Source organism: Lytechinus variegatus, chromosome 1 (genome assembly GCF_018143015.1).
Source record: "Lytechinus variegatus isolate NC3 chromosome 1, Lvar_3.0, whole genome shotgun sequence".
In the NCBI taxonomy this organism is placed as follows: domain Eukaryota; kingdom Metazoa; phylum Echinodermata; class Echinoidea; order Temnopleuroida; family Toxopneustidae; genus Lytechinus; species Lytechinus variegatus.
Genome location: NC_054740.1, coordinates 73,967,266 through 73,990,657, shown reverse-complemented (window position 1 = coordinate 73,990,657; position 23,392 = coordinate 73,967,266). Strand labels below are relative to the sequence as shown.

The 23,392-nt window shown below is 35.9% G+C and overlaps 1 protein-coding gene across 1 annotated transcript; it reads right to left on the bottom strand.

Moving 5' to 3' along the window:
* Positions 1-2: 2 nt before the first annotated feature.
* LOC121422661 (puromycin-sensitive aminopeptidase-like) lies at positions 3-22,966 on the bottom strand. Its single transcript, XM_041617826.1, has 18 exons — positions 22,620-22,966; positions 21,147-21,228; positions 19,794-19,993; positions 17,241-17,348; positions 16,598-16,798; positions 15,301-15,431; positions 14,386-14,456; positions 11,991-12,034; positions 9,639-9,803; positions 9,087-9,191; positions 7,027-7,261; positions 6,433-6,566; positions 5,611-5,745; positions 4,801-5,020; positions 3,436-3,635; positions 2,928-3,035; positions 2,105-2,257; positions 3-801 (listed from the first exon to the last, which is right to left on the bottom strand). Exons 1-18 carry the CDS (start codon positions 22,740-22,742, stop codon positions 613-615), a joined length of 2,604 nt encoding a protein of 867 aa, XP_041473760.1. The 5' UTR covers positions 22,743-22,966; the 3' UTR covers positions 3-612.
* Between the last annotated feature and the right edge of the window lie 426 nt (positions 22,967-23,392).

Sequence of the window (23,392 nt, the reverse complement as noted above, 5' to 3'; positions counted from 1 at the left end):
TCAGCCAAATTCAACATGTGGTACAGATGATTTGCAAACTGCCCCATGCATTTGCATTTTCCGATTCCAAAATGTTCACCCGCCACTCAATATGGTTTCAATAAAAGCAGAAGAAATGGAAATGATAGACATATTGAGGGTTTGGCAACATACTCCTTTGGGTAATGCAGTTTTAAATATTTAGAATTGAATTCTATGTCATATGCAAACATACCCTAATATATCATTTAACATTTATTCAATAAAACATTACTTTAAGGTTATATCATCAGAGACAATATTTCAAACTTTCTTCAGTCATCATAAACCAGTAAAATATGGGAATGTATGGAATATATATATTTATGAAAAATGGGTGACCTGCTTGAATGTGTCATCAAACCTAGAATATTATTCTCTAAGAGATTTTATTTTTCAAACCTTTAATTGTATGTTAATATCATTGTTCTACATTTGTTAAAATCATCTTGATGGCAGGCTGAACTTCCCCTTTAACACTTATTTGTTTTAACTGCACTCTCAAAGAAAAAGTTACACATAAGATTACAATGAGTACATAGGTCTCGGACAAGAATGATAAGAGAAAGAAAGAAGGGTAAGTGTTGGTTGCTTTTAGGGCGAGACCTTATTCCTAAGCCACTGACCGATGCTGTCTCCATCCCTGGCTAACCATTTGGCCTTGAGTCGGATGTTCTCTAGGGACTGCTGGACGGTTCTTTCAGCCGCAGGGGCAGGGTGGGCTTCAAAGAAGGCTTGGACCTCCACGGCCCTCTCTTCCGTAGTGAAACCCTCGGTGCAGGACTGCAAAACAAAACAAATAATTCATGTTAATGGAAATAAATGTATGCGGATGAGAATAGTATACTTCCTTCTCCTCATAACACTGGTAATGGCCCTAATGATTGTGACAACGATTAAAGGGACGGTCCAGGCTTGAGATATATCTCAATAAATAGAGTAAAATTCACAAAGCAACATGCTGAAAATCGGATAGCAAATAATGAAGTTTTTTAATATTAAAATTTGCATTATTCCGGCAAAACAGTTCTAGGCATGTCTTTATGAATATTCATAAGGTGGGCTGATGATGTCACATCCCCACTTGTTCTTTTGTATTTTATTATATGAAATTAGGTTTATTGAAAATATTTCTACCAAGAACTAAAACAAGTGGATTGACAACTGATTACATACATTAGTTATTTATTGCCGCAACTTATTTCATCATAATGGAGACACATCATTTACACATGTATGATTTCATTTAATAACATAAGAAAAAGGAAAGTGGGGATGTGACATCATCAGCCCACCTACATGTAATGAATATTCATGACGATGTGCAAATAACTGTCTTCTCAAAATATTGATAAAATTTAAAATTCAATAACTTTGTTACTTGTTATCCAATCGATGAAATTTTCAGCATTTTGCTCTGTGAATTATACTCTATTCATTTAGACATATTTTGAGCCTGAACCATCCCTTTAATGATGGTACTACTACTGTTATAATACTACTGCTGCTCATGCGATTGCTCATACTACTACCAATACTCCTTTTGATGCTGCTACTACTACTACTACTACTACTACTACCACTACTTTTTCTACTACTACTACTACTACTACTACTCCTACTACTATTTCTACTACTACTACTCCTATTGCTGCTGCTACTGCAACTGCCACAACTGATACTTCTAGTACAACTGGAGCTATTATTGCTTCTGCTCAATGCTGCTGCAAATATGTCTGTGTTTTCTCATAACATTTATGCATATATTGTTAGATATATATGTAGCAAGTGTTATACTGAATCAAATTTTGTCCAGGACAACTGGTGTTGTTTATGAATGTAAAATAATATCTACTGCATTGTATGGCCAATAAATATACACATTGAGAACCCAATAGGCAACATTGTCTCTTGATTGTATTCCCCTCCATGGAATTTTTTTCTCAAGTTTACTAAATTCCTGTTCGATAGAATAGTAGTTTTGAAGTCTAGATTTACTGATTGCCGTTTTCGACCTTCCTGAAGACCCCCCCCCCATTCTAGGACAAGAACGTTGTAGAGTTCTAAGAATTCTCCTCAGACCTACCTGTACAAGTCTCGCTAGAAGGAAACCACCAGAGAATCTTTCATGGAGCTCCGACCATCTATCCTGCAGGAACTGCCATGCCAGCTCCCGCCCCGTCTTTGTACCGGTCACTCCGCTGATCACAAACACGGTGTCTTGTGATCGTACGTGCTCCTGTATACACGACAAGGTAGTGAGGCCAATAGACCACTTCGTATTTGGCTCATGTCTCAAATGATCACTAATATCCACATACATTTAAAACGTTTAGAGAGCAGGCACAGAGAAACAGATGTGTGTGTAATTTAGTTTTTTTAGACGTGTATCAATCACATATAATTATTTCCGTCTGGGACCGACCTTTAACATAATCATCCGAAAGACGGGACCAGGGCTCGAACCTCAAAATCAGATGTATCTTACAAATAGATCTTAAATCCTTAACAAAACAATACCTCTATTGAAATATCATGGAATACACCATGCTCTTGGAGAGTAGTCCTATTCCTATTAATGCATGCACATTTCAGGACACCATTAAGAGGAATTATGCCATCTACCCTCACACTTTGTAGTCAATTTTCAGAATCCAGCTTGTTAACATCTCTCTTCATCTCACTTCATTTGACTTTCTTTTGGGAGGCTATCCCTTTTTCCCTTTCTTTGGGCCACCATGCAAACTTCACAGATCATCTGATTCCAAACAATAACATTTTTAGCTCTTATGTAGCCACAATACTCTTGAATCACTCATCATAATCTTCAAAATGCCGTCTTACATCCTTACAGCCCCGTAATCAATTGCTAAGCTCTACGTAACGAGGACCATTAAATGTTGACTTACCCCCATGGAGAACTCCAACACTCTCTTGATGAGAGCTGGATCTTTGATTGCACCAAGAGATCTTTGGATGCGATCTTTCTCTTCTTGGAGGTCTTGTGCTTTGAAGAACTGTACAAGAAAAGAGACAGAACGACTGATTTTACTGATTACAGGCAATAAAAGTCACAGAAGTAAGAAGTCAAGAATTGTACCTGTAGTAATTCTGCCAAAGTCGAATCTCTTCCAAGGGACCAAATAAAATTTGATTGACTTACAAATTACAACAGTTAAATGACATGTCTTGCATCATCTGGTCTCAAATTTACTTCGTCTCATACGATTATATGACTTACACAGAGGTTAACGTAAGCGAGATTAAGGTTGACTTACGCAGACTTTATTGTACTACAATAATATTCTTGAAATAAAAAAAATCCTTATGAAAAAACAACAATCTATGGTCCCAATCAATGAAAAGCTTGATGAAACGCCCCCTTCCCCTGCCAATTAGAACCTTGAAGCTTCTTACCTCAATCATCTTATTGAGAGTGTCTTCATCACCATGAGCCAACACCGTCAGGTAGACTGAGTTTCTGAGGTCAGCCGGGAGCTGTGCACCTCCTGAGCAATGTGCAGCGAAGCGCTTACGGGCTTCCTCGACTGTAGCTTCGTGTCCGTTTCGTCCCATCACCCTGATCACAAGAGCTCTCAACAAGGCATCCAGGTGATCTGCAGGAATACATCCATAATTTACTCATTTGTCTTTCATAACAATGTTATTTGCCTTATAATATTCCTCCATAATTTTGACTAATAACAGAATTATCCAATTTCACAAAGAACGCATAGCCATATCATGGAAGGGCATTGTATCTTCAATATCTTCAATGCATTTGTTTTTTTTCCAATAAATTCAATATTGCATTTTCTTTAATCAATCAATTTAATATCAGATATTTTCCCTTTTTTCATGAACAAAAATAATCTGTAATAATTATATACAAGAAAGCCTAAACCTCTATAATATGAAAAGAATGTAGACAGGGAAGATGAGGAAGACAATGAATAGGAGAATGAGCAGGAGGGGGGAGGGGGTTGATAATGCTACACCTGCATTTCACCTGGCAAATGCAATTTATGATTTTAAGACAGGTTTCCATATTTCATGTGGATCATTACCTATGAAAAATTTGTAATATCTGAACAACATTCATATCTGGCTTATTGAATAACCCTTCTCTGACTAAAACATAAAGCATGAAGTGGAGAAAGAGATGAAAGAAAATCAAAAAGTCTGAATAAAATTATGTGAAATCTGACCTTTTCTTTGCCTTGGAATGGCATTTACATCCAAGAAAATTACAATTGTTATTTCAAACTGAATTCTACACATTTTTTTTTTCATTTAAACATACAAAACAAAGTGACATGATGATAAATTTGTGTGACAATAGTTCATATTCATTGCATCATTTCGTGGCAACAGTATTTTACTGCAGGAATAGTCCACACTCAACAGAATATGTACAGGGATGCCAGTCAAATTTAATTTCTGGACATGAAAAGAACCTAGAACATGATTTTGATGAATACTATGAGGCCTGAAGTAAACCTAATGAATTAATGTCGTTGTTCTGACATCCTACAAGAAGAAGCCATTGTCTTGCATAAATTTGGAATTTATTAGAAATCATTAGAATTAGAAATTAGCAATCTACAGCTGGAGCATCTCTTTGCATAACTTTGATGTGTATTCGTATAGACTATGAGGGAGGGCGCTATGAGACTATGATGGCACATACATGAACAGTAAATTGACAGGGCCTAAAATTTGGAAAATTCTTGAAGACTGACATCCGTGATGGAAACATGTCAGGTCATTTGAGTAACTCACTTTCATTTTCCACTGGATCCCATCCAAGCCTCGCATGGACCTTGCTAAAGAGCTGTTTGGCAAAGGCCTTCAGATGATCAAGGTGATCCGTGCTGGATAGTAAGACCCCAATGGCACCAAGGTTAGTTGCTAGCTCTGTCCATACGGTATAGTCAGTCTCGTTCTCAAAGGCCTCAAAGAGCTTCAGGACATCCACAGTACTTGCTTGCCCAGTTTTAGCCTAAAATTCATGGATAATAGAAATCAATAGGAAATTCTTAACATTGTTTTTTTTTAACTAGAATTCACAAGGGCTTCGGCGAACTATTCAATAGTGCAGTTTTGTGGAAAAATTCATTCCAGAATGTGATAAGTTAGAACAAATACAGCAATATGATCTTTCAACTAGCTGATGCCCAAAGATAATAAATTGTTACATATCTTCTGCGACTTCTCGTATACTTAATTTTTCAACTAAGAAGAATGAAATAAATAAAATGAAAAGTGAAGGTGCATAGTTTTCAAAATATACAAATAACAGTAGAAGTAACAAAGTTCATGAAGCACAGAGCTACTACATGAATATACTCTAATGCATTGTGATGTAAGAAAGCTCCTAACATTAAAACTGTACAGAGTCACAAAAGATTTACTTGGCAGAAAATAATCAGAAGCGTTAAAAAAAGTCTTCAAGAAGACTTAATGAAAGCAAGTGCTGAAGCCATTCTTATTTCACATGCTGTTTATTCCAGTGTTTGGAGAAACAAAACTGAATAACGAATCCCCAGGAGTTGACTTTTGTTATCAGATGACCCCCTTTCTCATACTCGCCAGAGCAAATAGATCCGACTCTAATCCTAGTCTGTCCCTGGCTGGAAGGACCTGGTTTCGGATTCCAGGCAGAAGTGCTTCTAACATCTCACTAGAGTACTGGACACGGTAGAACCCAACTGTTCCTGGGTTTAACTGCAAATAAAATCAAATAGTACAGAACTTATAGCACAGATTACATTGATGGTACTGCAGTCTATAAACTTTATCATAACAGCAATGGCTCATATTCTATAATATTGAATTTAAACTTTGGTCTTAAGATGTAGTTAAACTATGGATAGTTGATTGTGACAGAAATCTAACTAGTGTATCAAATTGGCAGCACATTTGGTGTTCAATTCATTCATAACCGTCTAGGAATAGTAACTTACATGCTTTTCTTCCCCACTGAAGTATTGCGTAAAGAATACAGTAAACATTGGAAACATACAATGTACATAAAATTTTGGTCATTTTCAGCTACTCATCATTTTATCAAACACTAATGCCGTAGCCTATGTTAATTGAACTTCAGAATACGGGCCAATGTATACAATTTTAAATGTCAACTGAAAAAAAATCACCAGCATCTTTTCGAATTCGGTGCATACTGATGGTGAAAAATTAAACCCAACAGCAAAACGAGTCAACACTAAATTTGAAATCACCCAAAGTGCCACAACATCTTGCATTGGTAGCTCCAATTTTTCAGTTAATCCATTGCCTACTGGAACACAGTGGTCCCTGTGCAAAATCTATAGGAAATAAAGAATTCACAACTCACAAGTTCAAGGGGTTATTTGTTTAAAGTAAATGTTTTAGTTTTATTTTTGTTTTTACCTTGATTCCTTCGCTCTTGTCAGCTACCACTGTGACGGTGGTAGATTCCTTATCAAGAACAACTTTCTCAATTGTCTTGGTAGGCTGACTTGAAGTAGCAATGCTGATAGGAACCATCCACTTGAAGTCTCCTTCTGTACCAGACATGAAAAAAAGTGCATTTCATTCACTTCACCTTGTCTCAAATTTTTTTCTAAAGAGACATGGAAAACTGATGTTTTGGTGTATTTTGCTATTTACTATTCATTTTTTCAATTTACTTTGCTCAAAACAAATGTAATACGAAAATGCAATATGATCTTAAAATACCTAAAGTTTTTCAAATCTGCAATTATTTATAATTAGGTCTATAAAAATTGCTAGGCCCTTTTCCAATGGGTACCTAATACCAATACACAAAAACAATTAAAGAGATAACTGGAATCGTTACTTTCCTTTGGTTTAAATAGCCATACCAAACCCCTCGCCAAACAAAAAGCGAAGAAAGGAAAAGAAAAAAAAATAACATACAAAAATTTTCAATTAATGCTTGACATGATGCATTTAAGGTGCATTGAAGGGGGGGGGGTTGAGGGAAGTGAGGTTACCACGGACCTTGCTTTTGGCCATCTGCGCAAAACTTCTCCTGTGAGATGCTGAGGACCTGTTTATCTCCTTGCTGCTCTCTGGTCACCTTCAGGACTGGGAAACCCATCTGTTTGGTCCAGGTGCCCATGATGTCTTCTATTGGCTTACCACTGGCTTCCCCAAGAGCCTGCCAAAGGTCTTCTGTGAATGTATTCTTGTACTTGTGCCTCTCTAGGTATACATTCATACCTTTACGGAATGTCTGGATGAGAAAAAGAAGAATATATCTGTCAACTTATGTCCATAAAAATTGTTAGGATATCAATGGTCTTTAGAGTTATTCCCGCATTTAGGGGTTGTACATGTACATCGGGAATATGCTCAGGTTTTTTTTTTATCAGCCTTCTTGGGTTCGAAATGCCGCTGCAGCACTAGTGTTCTATGGCAAGATATATATCTACAATTGCCACCCTTCATCCAAAGGAATTGGGAACCTGGCAGGATGTGAAAGTTATGTTTTGCGAAGCATTGTGATAGCCTCGCATGGTGACTGGCGGGAAGAGTCCCCAGGGAATGGAGGACTGCATGTCGTTGCATGCTGATTGAATATAATAACTGGGTTGATAATAATCTGTAGCTCACATGCATACATAGATACAGTATATGTTATGTGCTAGAAAAACTGGATGATTGTCATCACCATCGTCTTCATCATCATCATCATCACCATAAACACAACCACCACCAATGCCGCCGTCATCGTCATCATCATCATTGCCATTATTCTTCGCAAAACAACACTACAGTACACACATGAGCAGTAGAGAGGACTAATAATTTACCTCAACCCCAATGACCACTTTCTTTACAAAAAGATATAGATATCAATATATAAATTTCAATAGCTAGATGTATAGATCCAGACTAGTGAAATAACAAAGTAATACATCACCCATCTGTCAGTTATTTGTCAATAATCTGTCATCACTTTATAATAGTTTGTCTCTCATAAAAAAGACCACATTCCTTTTGTTTCCTTATTATGTGCCACTTTACCAATTGACCTAACCCAGGTAAAATGATTTTCTACACTCTAGAAAAGGTCAGAGGCCACTAGGTCATTACCTTTGATATTTCATGCATGCATTGTATTGCTCTGCTGTGCGCTGCTACAATGTAGCTACTATCGCAGCAGTACAGGCACCAGGACCTCTCTCTCTCTCTATCCATATCCCACCAGCGCTTCCAAGTTCAGATTTCAAGTTAAATCTAAGATTAGGAGACATGGAGGTAGGTGTAAGCTCCTTAATTCATAACTTCAAAAAGCCAAGATCGACACTTGCGTTTATGATATATACAGAACATTGAAGCATGTACAGATTATAAATCTAATCAAAGCTGACTTGAAGCTTCATGCTTACTGATGAGCTGAATAGCTTTGCTGATACTCTAGACTCAAACTGACAGCGACTGTTTACTTGAACTGCCTTTCACATGCTCACAGATTAAATATAGCGTATAGAGGTAAACAAGTTTAAGTCAACCTTCTTTATTGAAGTTGTGGTCCAATAGTGGAGCACTGTGGCCCAGAGGATTAGTCTTCTGACTTTGAAACAGAGGGTTGTGGGTTCGAATCCCAGCCATGGCGTAATTTCCTTGTACAAGAAATTTATCCACAATGAGCTGCACTGAACCCAGGCGAGGTGAATGGGTACCCGGTAGTAAGAAACTCCTTGAATGCTTGAGCACCTAGGCAGCCCAGCTAAAGCCGGAGTGATAATAATAGCAGGGCCCGCTAGGAGAACAGTTTACAGAACTGAAGTGGCTTCCCTGGGTAAATATACCTTTATTGTTATTATTATTATTTAACTGAGGCAAAGTTACCCAGTGGGTGTGTCATAAATATGTTTGTAAGTTATGAGTGACTTAACGAATGACTGGTGACCATTTCTTGGGAACAAAACTAACAGCTATAAAAATTTGGTTGATGTAATTTACCTCAAGAAAGGGTCATGAGCCATTCATAAAGTCCCTTGCAACTTACAAATAGCTTTAAGAAACACCCACCAGTACTCCTATCAACTCACATCGTCTCCAATGAAATCATGCAACATCCTAATGACAGAAGCCCCTTTGCAGTACGATATCAGATCGAAGATCTCATCTACTTCATCCGGATGGCCAACAGGTACCTACAGAAAAATATAACCACAGAGAACAAATTTAGACTGACTAAAGTTCTGTGAATGCCATCCTTCTTTCTGTTAATTCAAGGGGTTCCTTACTGATGAGCAAACATTGAATAACAGAAAACATATAAGAGAATTAGTTCTTGCTGCCAGGAAATATGTCCTCTCATAAAAGGTCTTTCACCTGCAGCAATGAAATATAAAAAAAATCTTTAATAAATGATAATCATGGTGATTACATTTGTTTTAACAAAAAAAGAGATACCTGGGATTTGCGACTGAAAAACAATCTTTTCTATAATAACCGCATTTCTTTAACACTGTTTCTTAAAAAAAATCAAAGCACATTCTATTTTTATATAAAAAGAAAAGAACAATTCTTATCAAACAGAAGGTTTATCATCAAAGCTAACTTCGAATAGGTTTCAAGTGAATGACAAAGACAAGTACCTCAATAGGATGGCTATTCTTGAGGGCATCCAACTCAAGAGCCCTGGTATAATCATTGGTGATGAACTGGGTCCAGATATCATACTCTGGGAAGCAATGATCCACGCACAGGTACTCTATCCATGATGCAAAACCTTCATTGAGCCACAGATGTGTCCACCATTCCTACGAGCACAAACAAGAAATGGAAAATGGGTAATGAATAGATAGTGGGCAATCCTCAGGGTTATGTCCACTTGGTCTACTACCAGTTGGTCTACTTCTTAGATTGTCTAAACACCACCATCATGGCTTAACCCATTCGGCCTTCTATCAATTTGATCTAATTGCCGTTTGGTCCAATCCTCATTTGGTCTAATATTCACTTTAGCTATTATTAAGTCTAATTCCCAGATGTATTAATATCCACTTTGTGTTCTTCCTTCTGTAGCATATTGTCAAATGAAAATTTAGTTCATGAGTCATCAAATCACATACACTGACACGTCCTAGACCAAGTAAGTTATAGACAAAATAAGTATAGCCCAAATGTGAATTCGGTGAAATGACAAATGGGTTTATTTGCATTAATACCAAATGGTAAGTAGATTCTGAACTAGGATTGTATCATCCGGGATGAGAACCAATTGAAAGTGGACAAAATGGCCCGTATTCTGATCTCGGGTTTAAATTAAACCCTGGTTTAAAGTTGAGGTTTAACTATGGAGAGCCAATTGGAGCACAAATCCTTAACAGTACGCATTCAATATATTAACTCATAATTGTCTGGGAATGACAACTGAAGTATTTTTCTTCATTATGAAAGCAACAGGAAACTAAATAGTAAACATAAGAAATGTACAATATAAACAGAATTTTTGAACTTTTGACTTCCCATGATTTTAACATAGTTACTACGCGGTCTAAGTTAAACCTGACTTCAGAATACGGGCCAATGGGTGTAGACCAAGTGGCATCTCATTATTTCAAGAAGAGGATTGAAAGCATGTGTCAGGGATGTTGCAAACTGAACTAAGTATTGGTTATAAGGTAATATGCAACAGCCACTTTTCTAGACAACATAAGCTGAAGGTTGAAACTACATAAATAGTTCCTGGATCTATACCCAGCATGCAACACTCTCTGCTATAAATTCCACACACTTATGGAATGACTAACTTCACCCCTGGAATTAACACTATATCCTACCCTAAACCCAAAATTAAACCATATTGCAACCCTCACCCTATATCTATGAAATATAGCTCAGAGCAATTGTTGCAGGAGCAAAATGTTGTGCCACATTATCATGTAATGTCATACTCAAAAGATGAATAAATCTCCTCTGATCTAAACAACATTCTGATTCAAATATTTACAAAACATGAAAAAAATAGAGAATACTTCCAATTGTTTCTCAATTTCCTAATAAGACCAAATTAGAATCACACTTCAAACCAGAATTGCAAATACATTTTTTAATGCATTATGAAATGTTATACATGTATGTATCAAGACAATGAACTAGGTCCATATACTTATATTAAAGTCATGATGACATTTAAAACACTTAACCTTCGATTAAGATTTGATGTTGACGATAAATTTACCTGCCATTCGTATGTCTTTAACCCTCGAAGGACTTAGGGAGGGGGCCATGATGGTTCCCCCCCTAACGCTTTGCACAATTCCAAAGCGCAAAAAGATAGTGTCTCAAAATTTTGTGACTTTTTCCTTAAAAGTCTCGCACAACTTTATGAGACCATATTCGCAGTGCCATAAGGCTTTTTACGAGAAAATGTCATGCCAAAAATGGCTCATTTCTATACTTGTGTACAAAGTCTATGGGAGATGAACTTCATAAACGGGTGACTATTTTTGTTCTAATTGGTCTCCTTAATTAATTTATGGTTTAATTTTTTTAAAAATGGTCTGTAATAATTTCCATTGAAAAAACAACAACAAATAACAATAAAAATTTCATACTTGATTGTAGTTTATGTGGTAAAGAATGTGCATGCCAAATTTTGGTGCGATCACAGGAATGATGGGGCCAAGATGAGATGAGAGAGGGGGGGGGCATCATCATGCTCCCCCCCCCCAGTCCTCAATACATCTCGAATAGCCCAGTCCTTTTAGGTTTAAAGAGAGGTAATAGAGGAAATTGAACTTTGAAGTGACAATTTTTATGTCCTTATAAATCAGCTAGAATGAATACATTACAAGCATTTTTAAAAAGGAAAACCAAACTACGTGTACTTCCAAGAACCAAATATTTGACCTATCAGATATAATCAATATAACCAACCTTTGTACAAAATGAAATGTTGGACATAAGGGTAAATTATAAAAATGTAAATGGTAGAAAATTACCATGGTAACCAGGTTTCCAAACCACTGATGAGCCAATTCATGACCTGAAAGAAATTTAAAAAAAAATGCAAAGAAACAATGGTTCCTCAATCATGGAATGAACTACATGTAAGTCAAATATTTTACAAACCTCTTTTTACAATGGATGAAAAGTGAAGATTCTTTGCAAAGTATTGATAAAATAGTGTTGAGAATGAGAGACAGGCTTGCTTTCAGAATAGAGGGAAAAATATTCTCTATGTTGTACAAATTGACTTTGTTGCGAATAATCGTTAGTAAAATATACATGTGCCCCATTATCTGCAAGTTTACCCCCAAATCAACTAGGGGTTGAGTATGGGTTAAGAAAAACTTTAAACGCTAACTATCAAATATTAAAAAACAATAATAAAGAACAACTGGAAAATAAATCTATTTATTCACAGAATTTTAGGTGATCAATCATTTTTATGTGATAATTCTCTTTTTTTATTAAGAAGTTAACAGGTCAGTAAAAATAATGCAAACACAAGAAACACACAAATATGTAAGGTTAAGAATATCTCATAAAAGAGAAATACACATACACGTAAACAAAGATGGACTTTGCTATCTTCTATCTTCCTTAAACATATTAATCAGTTTTTTTCATGCAGAAAATCTACTCTAAAGCAAATGGATAAAGTACTTGTACATGTAAATAAAGTAATGTCATGTGATCAGTATCATGTGAAGAACTGTGAATAAACTTTAAGGACAAGTCTACCCTAAAATCGATTTACAAGAAAAATAGGACAAGAAATGATATTCCATTGAAATTAGTCTAATATCTATACAATTGAGGCCATAAGTTTACATACACCCATGGAATTCAGTGACATTTGTTCTCTTGCCAAACATCATAAAATATCTTCAGAAATATAAATACTACCATGAAGAATTTGGTATCAAATGAAAGAATGTATTAAGCTTTTTCACATGACTGGGGTACCTTTGGGATTTAAGTATATATAAGGTGGAATTTTCTTTGAAGAAAACAAAGTAATATTTGTGTCAAATGTATTCTATTGTTTGTTATATTTTCAAATATCGTTTCATAGAAACGTATAAATGTCAAATCCATGACGTCACCACTGAACAAAAAGTGTAATGTGAAATGTTCGTGTTGAGAAGTAACTTGCACAAAAATGTTTTGTCAAGTTTTTATTTTCAATTTGATATGAAGATTTTTTTTGAAAAAATGACACCTAAATATTTTTCAGATCCTAATGACAAAGCAATGTGATGTCAAGATAGCACAAATATTTCACAAGATACAGTAAAGTTAATAATATTTGGCAAGTGTCAACTTTTCTTTGAATTTCCTGGGTGTGTGTAAACTTCTGGCCTCAACTGTATTTATCTATCTTTAATAACTTTTCCCTTATTTTCACAAAACGGTCATAAGCATACCATGATCATTATAAAAATGAGGAAACAGATGACATTGCACAATCACAATTTCTGGACTTTGTATCACATCATATTAAGATATATATTGCAAATTTTGTAACATAGATACAGGAACATGGCTTGGATTTTAATTAAAGGACAAGTCCACCCCAACAAAGACTTGATTTGAATAAAAAGAGAAAAATTCAACAAACATAACATTGAAAATTTCATCAAAATCGGATGTAAAATAAGAAAGTTAGGATATTTTAAAGTTTCGCTTCATTTCACAAAACAGTTAAATGCACATCTCGGTCGGTATGCAAATGAGGGAAGTGATGACATCACTCACTCACTAATTCTTTTGTATTTTATTATATGAAATATGAAATAATTTGATTTTCTCGTCATTGTCATGTGAAATGAAGTTTCATTCCTGCCTGAACACGTGGAATTCCATTATTTTAACATTTTGTGCTTCAGGCAAGGAGGTCCTAATCATCAAATTTGTAAAAATTGAAATATTGTATAATTCAAACAATAAAAAAACAAAAGAAATAGTACGGTGAGTGACACCATCGACTCTCATTTGGATGTAACTGGCTCGTTCATATAACTATTTTGTTAAAAATAAGGGAAACTTTGAAATGTCATAACTTTCTTATTTTACATCCAATTTTGATGAAATTTTCAGCATTGTGCTTGCCTGATTTTTCTCCATTGATTCAAATAAACATTTTTCTGAGGTGGACTTGACCTTTAAGCATGTAAAATCACCATTACTTTTAATAAGATTCAATCAAGAGCTTATCTTCGATCAAATCTATAAAAACTGAAACCTTTATATCTTCATTAAAATCCAAAATAGTGTGTGACAACACCAGGTCTTTCTGTTGTCTTAATCCACATATTGCATACAACTATTTTGTGAAATTATAAGGAAAAATAAAATGTTGGATTAGGAAAAATCTTTTTAATGACTTACCGACAACGATAGCAACCCATTGTTTTGCCTTCGCAGATGAATTTTCAGGGTCAACTAGCAAGGCGGTCTCTCTGAAAAAAAAATAAACAAAATCTAAATTGTAGAAGGCTACACCTGAAATGAAATAAAAAACATAGCAAAATGATAAAAAACATGAGACAAAATAAAATGAAAAAAATTTTAAACATATCAGAGTGAGATTTTTTCTACATATTAAAAGCTAGTTCCCTATTTCTATTAATTTAAAATGCAATTACAAGTAGGCCTACATACACTTCTGTTCAAATGAGTAATCACTCATTAGAATGGTTCTGCAATTTACAACATGGGTACTCATTTTTTAAATATCACATGAGATATATATTTCTGTGCTCTGTGCATGCTAGAGTATGCAAAACGCGAGTTCCATACGGCATTAAGTAATAATTATGCAATTGAAGGTATACTGGACATTTTAGCCACCAGCATAAATATTGCACTTCTGTATATGGTTATTGCCACAAAATAAAACCAAAAAAGACAAGAAAATGCAAGAAGTATGACCATCACCATCATGACAAGAAACAAAATTGTCACTTTGAAAAGTACAGAACAGTGTACATGTATCTTTCTGGCCCCCGTCTTTTACAATGAGTTAAGATTGATGCGATTAACCACAGCTAGAAATCCATCAATGTCATATTTTTGTGTACAGGAAATTTGCAGAGTCCCTTGTAAACAAAGAAAAGTACACAGAATTTTCAAGAAAACAATGAATGTATGAATATACAGTAGAACTAGAAAATACATTTTAACAAACATGTACATTTTAGATGTTGCAGTTACTGGCTTTCTATTAATGTGGCCGACTGAATCAATCGCAACTGTTTGTAAGACGGGGCCCTGCTGATTAGAAATGATATTTGTTCATCCTACCTGTATGTGACAAGGCCCCAGTTCTCCATTGCTCCAGCTGCAAAATCAGGAATGGCTATGAGATCAATCTTTGGTAGTGGGTAAGCAACGCTGAAGTAATCTTTGTAGAATGGTAGGGTCTTCAGAGAAACCTTCATGTATGCATAAATGTAATTAATGTAAAATGGGTTACTTGGTTCTGCCACATTTTTTGTGTTTCACTTTCACATTTATATATCCAAATATCTGCATGTAGGCTACATGTATTTCAAAGTTTTGAGCTACTTAAAAGTGCGTAAGGGATCCATGATTCTAACCTTAACTGTCAAATACATGTACATGACTATGCTGAAACTTGAAAAACTTGTAACACACATTTCTTACATTATGAACTACAAACTTGGTTGATATTTTGCACTTTTAATTATTCTCACAGCAATTCAGGTGAAATTACTATTATAAACATGTTAATTCTCAAGGGATTTTTAAAAAAATATTTCTTATGCTAATATTAACCTCATAAGATTTTTTATCATGATTTAAAAGCAGTGAAAGTCAAGGTTATCTTTATGTACTTCTTTGCATGATTTTTCTTTTTTACTACTTTGTTTTCTTTTTTTTTCTTTTCCTCAATGAATGGCATTATTTACAGTCTTTTTTGAACAACAAAAAAAAACCTAGAATTAATAAACCCAAATCAACAGGACACACCCAAGTTTCATTCCACTAAATTTACCAGACGATTACAAATAAAAACATGGTAACTCAAAAATTCTTTTGAATGAGCAAATTCTGTAAAGGCTTCGTATAAAGAATTTCTGGTTCCTGAAGGAAACAAGTTGATTATTGTCTGATGTGACGGGATAATGGTACATGCACTTAAAGCATGGCATTCAACCAGAATACAGAAAAATGAATGAGAACCATGAAAGATGGACACCACACAGCTGCTTTAATGGATGACCAGAGCCCCATCTCACAAAGATTTAGGATTGATCCAATCAATCTTAACTCTATGGAAATCCAACAGTAACATAATTTTTAAAAATTTGCAAAATGTCCTTTGTAAACAAAGGAGAGCACACCAAATTGTCTAGAAATCAATGGATTTATGGATATGCATTCATATCTAGAAAGATTTTTGAGCAAACATGCATTTTATTTGTTCACTTAGTTCTCTTTCCATAGTTGCAATTGATTGGATCAACTGCAACTCTTTGTAAGACGGGGCCCAGTTCTTATTCATCAATGCAAAATTCATGTACTTATCTGTCACACTGGACTTTGCTGATAAACAAACCTTGGTCATCTTACTTACTTCCAAAGCAAACCGACCCTGATCCTCCTTTCCAAGGGGTGTAAAAACTCGAACATCAACCCCATCGGCGGACCTTCCCTCTACAAAGTCAAACTCCCCTACAACAAACGCAAGCAGGTAAGTTGACATGATTGGAGAAGTGGCAAAGGTCACCACCTTTAGACTTGGGTCGTCAGGGCTTGGTTGGTCACTGATGGAATTCTGATGGAAAATTCAATGATTCTATTATAAAGAGGCAATGACCGAGTAATGAGATCATCTGATCATGAGACTCAAAAATAAAAAATAAAATAACAATTATTGTATTTATTATTGCCACAAAAATGATTATTGCAATATAAATATAACAAAAATAAAACTTATCAGCACTGCATCAAATGTAAAACTAATGTTACTAGTACAGATTTATGATGACAATGCAGGTGCACTCAGAAACACCGTTCTTTCACATATAATCACAAGTACGGCTAACTGGTGAAGGTAAAATCATTTGGCATTGTTAAGGGCACTGAAACAATGTATGCTACACAAATTATTCTCTTTGGTCAAATGGAATGGCCAATTTATTGTTTTATTTCAATACATTTCATAACAAATGTTACCTACTACACTAGTAAATATTCAATCACAAAATAGGTCTCACCATGTTTGAAAGCACTACTCTGTCTTTGGATGCCACTAATGTGATATCAAAGGTTGCCTTCACTGCAGGCTCATCCCAGCAAGGAAATGCTCTGCGTGCATCAGTTGACTAAAGAAAATGACGTTAAAAAATAGAACAAATTTCAATGTCCAGTTAAATGGTCATCATTTACATCCTGCACATTTACAAGTAAATATCAAGACATGCAAAATGACACATATTTAAAACACACACACAAAAAAATATATATATCATACCAGCAATATGCTAAGTAAAGATTCAGAAACATGTTATATCCAAAAGTAATTTGACTTCTTCCATTAGTGATAGCAGCACAATTCATACTGTAATAATTTCACAAAGAAATTTGAATCAATGTACAAAATATGACTATCACTGACTGCAGCCAGCTTTCTCCGATCTCTCCGAACACTCAAGCCTCTCTCTCTTTTTTCCTGGTTTACAGCCCTTTTGATCACTGCACTCTTCCCAGAATAGAAAACTCTACATGTACCTTCTAACCTACAGTTTTCTTGACTCTCCATTTCACCTCTACCAAGAATATACAATCTTGGAATGTTATAAGGGCTAGCTGGAAATGGTTTGTTACTGAAAATCAAAATTTCATGCTTGCACCTTGTAAATAGGATTGTATACTCGATCTGAAAGAAAAGTACTCAGATCAAGTATATAGAGCGATTTCATGTGACGTCATTGATTTCCTGCCGGTCATTGTGGTGGGCATGCTAAATCACTGCCCACCATGGTTACCTCGGCTGCACTTGACTTAACCCAGGTGAGCGCCACGCACCGCCCACGAAGCCCGCTTTGCAGGCGGTGCGCGGTGCTCACCTGGGTTAGCTTGGCTAAGTTGGCTTAGGTGCACTGCATATACTGACCAGAAGAAGTTTGAAGTTAGTTGAGAAAATGTATTACATCTGCTTTATTTCATACATGTACATCTTCGCAAAATCATAGTAAATTTATGTTCAGTTGTTGGTTGTGGAAACAGGGCAGGGAGAGACAAAAATATTTCTATCGGAGAAAAAACTTTGGAACTTTCTCAAGTACAACACAGAAATGGCTTGCTGCAATCAATCGGAATTTCAAGCAATCAAGTCTCAAGAACATTCAGGTTTGTTCAGATCATTTTATTTCAGGTAGGAAATTGACAAAACAATTGTGTGATTATCACAGAAATATGAACAAATGTTTCAAAAAAATAAAGTTTAACCCTAATCTGACCGAGGGGGTGAATCAACCCCCCCTCAACATTTTCTGCGATCGTTTCGCCGCACAAATTTTTTGACCACGCCACTATCAGACTCAGAGTTTATACTTTTAAGTCTCGCGCATCCTTTTAGACCAAATTTGCGATGCCCGGGTACACGATTCCAAAATTATGCAACATTTCTTAAGTGCATGTCAGACCAAAAATTGTTCCAAAACGTGATTTTGTGTACAAAGTCAATGCAAATTGAGTTTTCTCATCTTATTCATAAAGGTATTATTTCTGCTTTAAACAGCTGAAATTAATTGATTTTAGCATAATTATGCTTCAAAAAGGTTATGCAATAAATCTGGTAAAAAAACAGCTCTAGAAAAAAAAAAAATACATTAGAAATTCATAAAACAATAAAATACATAAGAAATTGATTTCCAAACTGAAGTTTTTTTCAATTGCGATTGTTAAGAATGCTACAAAGAATATTTTTACCAAAAATTAGCATTCTAGGAGCTTTATTAAGTGAATTAGACCAAAAAGTATGATTTATGCATAAATTAGCATAATTAATTCATATAAAATATAATCTCATTATTTTGGAAAATTTAACCATACAGCCTTGTAGATTACATCGCACACTACCAGCATGCAAATTTTGGCAGCGCTTGGCGATCAACGGCCGAGATCTCGGGGGGGGGGGGGAGTTGAATCACCCCCCCCCCCCCCCCGGCCACAGAATAGCCCAAAAAGACCAGCCTAGTTAGGGTTAAGTTTGAGCTGGATTAGTCCTAGCTCTCTTCCCGACACGCTAGCTCGCAATTTTCACGGCCTAAACCGTGGCCGGGTGGCACAGCGCGTTATCATTTACCAGTCCCACTGCGGCGTAGCACCGTAGGTCATCAAGCGTGTACGTACTGGGGCTGTACACAAGACAGTTCATTATTCAACCCCTTATGGGGAATTCATAGCATATGGATCGACACCATCACTGAACATCAATTTTTCCTGCTTTCGCTGTGTCATTTGACGATTGGAAGTAAGGAGAATGTGAAGACTGCTAAACATGGTCAGTCGCCATGGTCGATTTGTATGCCCTCTAAAACGGCCGCCGTGAAGTGTTGCTATCAAAAAGATGACGTTACTGGGATTGCTCTATACCATATCATTTACTGGGTGAAAGCCAAAAATTTGGATATTCAATACACATTCTTCTTACCATATACATGTACCCACCACCATGCAAACTTTCAAACACCATCTGAAATATTTACAATGTAGATTTTGAAACAATACAGGATACCAAAATGAAAATGTCAAGTCCCACTCACTTCAAACTGAGTAACAGCGCAGTATCTTTCTTCCCCTGCTGGTGTGGTGTACTTGCTTCGGTAGAAACCTTTCATCTTGTCATTGAGCTCTCCTGTGAATTCTAGAGCCAGGTCACCACTGCCCACAGCAATGTTTGATGGGAATTTAATGGTAGCTGTTTCATTTTCTTTGCTGTAATCGATGGATGCTGAGCTTACCTCTGCAAGGGGATAGATAAACCAATCACATCAAGACACAAGTCAAGCAGCCTGACAAGAATGGGATGAATCAAAACATACTGAACACCTCTCATAAGTGGCTTGCAGTCTATACTGAGTTTTACAAGTATGAAATTTGACTGTTTACTACCAATGTGACAGATAAAATATAACAAGTGGAATGCCTCTGGCAGTCTCACCTGCATCACGCGATTCAATATAGGAGCAGTGCTGACTTTGAAAACTACTTTAACTTGCACAAGATGTTCAGTGATACTTGGTTACTCTTATTTCCTTGTCTTATGATATATACCAATACACTGTAATTAAAAAAAAAACCAATGTGGCCAAAGTTCACTGACCTTACATGACCCTTGACCTTGATCATATGACCTGAAACTCGCAAAGGATATTCAGTGATACTTGATTACTCTGATGTCCAAGTTTCACGAGTCAGATCAATAACTTTCAATGTTATGATCGTAATTCAACAGATACCCCCCTATTCGGCCAAATTTCATTGACCTTTGACCTTGGTCATGTGACCTAAAATGCGCACAGGATGTTCAGTGATACTTGATTATTATTATGTCCAAGTTTCATTAATCAGATCCATAAACTTTCAGTTATGATGGTAATTCAACAGATACCCCCAATTCAGCCAAAGTTCATTGACCCTAAATGACCTTTGACCTGATGTCTAGTGATACCTGATTAACTTTATGTCCAAGTTTCATGAACTAGGTCCATATATTTTCTAAGTTATGACATTTCAAAAACTTAACCTTGAGTTAAGATTTTGATGTTGATTTCCCCCAACATGGTCTAAGTTCATTGACCCTAAATGACCTTTGACCTTGGTCATGTGACATGAAACTAGGGCAGGATGTTCAGTAATACTTGATTAAGCTTATGGCCAAGTTTCATGAACTAGGTCCATATACTTTCTAAGTTATGATGTCATTTCAAAAACTTGATGTTGACGCTGCCGCCGCAGTCGAAAAAAGCGGCGCCTATAGTCCCACTCTGCTATGCAGGTGAGACAAAAACAAAGTGCTGTTGCGAGTGCCAATAATAACATTCTATTTGGAAATCATGATCTGTATTATGGACATTTAATTGGAATCACAACAAACCATGGAAAGTTAGACATACCTTGCCCATTAGAAGTGTAGACAGCTTTTTGAATCTCGATATCCAAACAGTTCACAACCACTGTATCAACATCAGATTTGACCTAGATCATATGGAATGAATTTGAAAAGAATGGTAATGATCAACATCTGCATACATACATGTACCTGTCTACCTGATATGGCTTTATGCAAATGAATAGTGAATAGTTTTTTTGTATTTAATGCCAAGTTGGAATAACAAACTTTATTTGCATCCATTCTTTTAAATAAATTTTCCTTTAAAGGTCAAGTCCACCTCAGAAAAATGTTGATTTGCATCAATATAGAAACATCAGACAAGCACAATGCTGAAGATTTCATTGAAATCGGATGTAAAATAAGAAAGTTATGACATTTCAAAGTTTCGCTCATTTTCAACAAATAGTTATATGAACGAGCCAGTTAGGCCTACATCCAAATGAGAGATTTGATGTCACTATTTCTTTTGTTTTTCACTGTTTTGATTAAACAATATTTCAATTTTTACGAATTTGACGATTAGGACCTCCTTGCCTGAAGCACAAAATGTAAAAATAATGGAATTCCACGCGTTCAGGGAGGAATGAAACTTTGAACATTTCACATGACAATGACGAGAAATCAAAATATTTCATATTTCAAACAATAAAAATCAAAAGAAATAGTGAGTGAATGACATCATCGACTCTCTCATTTGGATGTAGCTGGCTCGTTCATATACCGTAACTGTTTTTGTGAAATGAAGCGAAACTTTGAAATGTTATAACTTTCTTATTTTACATTCGATTTTGATGAAATTTTCAGTGTTATGCTTGTTGAATTTTTCTCTTCTTATTCAAATCAAGTTTTTGTTGGGGTGGACTTGTCCTTTAATTTAGACAAAATTGAAGAGCCATGTCAGGTTTTTTTTATGATGTTAACCCCCTAATGGCCACTGCACGATATATCGGGCAGTCTGAGTACGAGTAGTTCAAACTAACAAACTCCTGGAAACAGACATTTGCCAGCTGATTACCTTTCATCCATCTGTGTAAGATCAAGGAGAGAAAAATATAGGCATAGACTGAATAATATAAGAAAATATTTAAAGGGGTTCTTATTTATAACTCCTCTTGGTCTAACGTTAGGGCCCAACTAAAAAGTTAACTAGGCCCTACCGGCTAAGTCTAACAGACTTAATACATTAGGGCAGGCCTACATGGCCTAATAACATAAAAAGGAACTTTAACACACAGCTGCTCAGCAGATTCATTCATCATTGATCATTTTCTTAGTCACATCAGCATCACACACGTCTATCATGTCTATTTCATAATCTTCATCACGTTGTGGTCTGAGTGACTTACCGTATAATGTCTAGGCCTAGGCCTACTTATATTTTCATGCAATTGAAAAGGAACTTAAGGAAGCATATGAACTATAGTATAGTATTACGTAAAGTTGAAGAAAATATTCAAATCTTTTTATATCCCACCTGGACTGAAATGGTCTCTTTGCCAGCGAAGGTGAACTTTTCCAAATCTGGTTGAAGCTGAATCTTGTAATTCACTGGAATGACGGACGTTGGGAGACGTTCAAAAGGCTTCGAACCCGGCATTTTGACTCTCTTTTGCTAGGCCCTATGTGGTTTTGAAAACTGTTTAACCTGTCCAATTAATGCCGTTTATATAATATGAGGCAGATTGAAATTAGGCCCTCTGAAAAGTATGAGACAGGGTCAGTGATCTCGCAGCTGGCTCTCACAACTCGGTCAGCTAGCTATGTAGGTCAGTTTGCATTTGGCAGGGTCAATGGTGTTGGTTAGTATAGTAGAAAAACACTGCAGTACCGTGCAGTGTCATGCATCAGCAGTAGAACTCAGCGCATAGAGCTACACGTGACTAGCTACTAGTATGTCACGATCCGTCATTTTGTGAAAACGCCATCTCTCGGCAGGGGAGCGTCATGGGATAAGATCACTAACCTGGGTCCCCAGCCCCCCCCCCCTCCCTTCCTTCTTCCTAATTCATCATCATCATCATCGGAAACTTTCCGGAAATTTTGGAAAATTTCCATGGAAAGTTTCGGGAATTTTCATTTTTTCACAAAAAGTGATAAATTCTGTTTTTAAATACAAAATTATAAATTGATATCCTCAAATATTACACTTTCTTTTTGTATTTAATATATTCTTCATTCTTTAAATTGCCCAGGGTATAAAATACATGTAATTTTGGAAAATTTCCATGGAAAGTTTCGGGAATTTGG

Excerpts from the sequence above, each read along its gene's own strand:
- LOC121422661 (XM_041617826.1), bottom strand. The coding sequence starts at position 22,742 with ATGCCGGGTTCGAAGCCTTTTGAACGTCTCCCAACGTCCGTCATTCCA. Across the intron at positions 12,035-14,385 it reads ATGGGTTGCTATCGTTGTCG|GTCATGAATTGGCTCATCAG; the intron begins GTAAGTCATTAA and ends AATTTCTTTCAG. Across the intron at positions 2,258-2,927 it reads TGTTGGAGTTCTCCATGGGG|GAGCACGTACGATCACAAGA; the intron begins GTAAGTCAACAT and ends TCGTGTATACAG.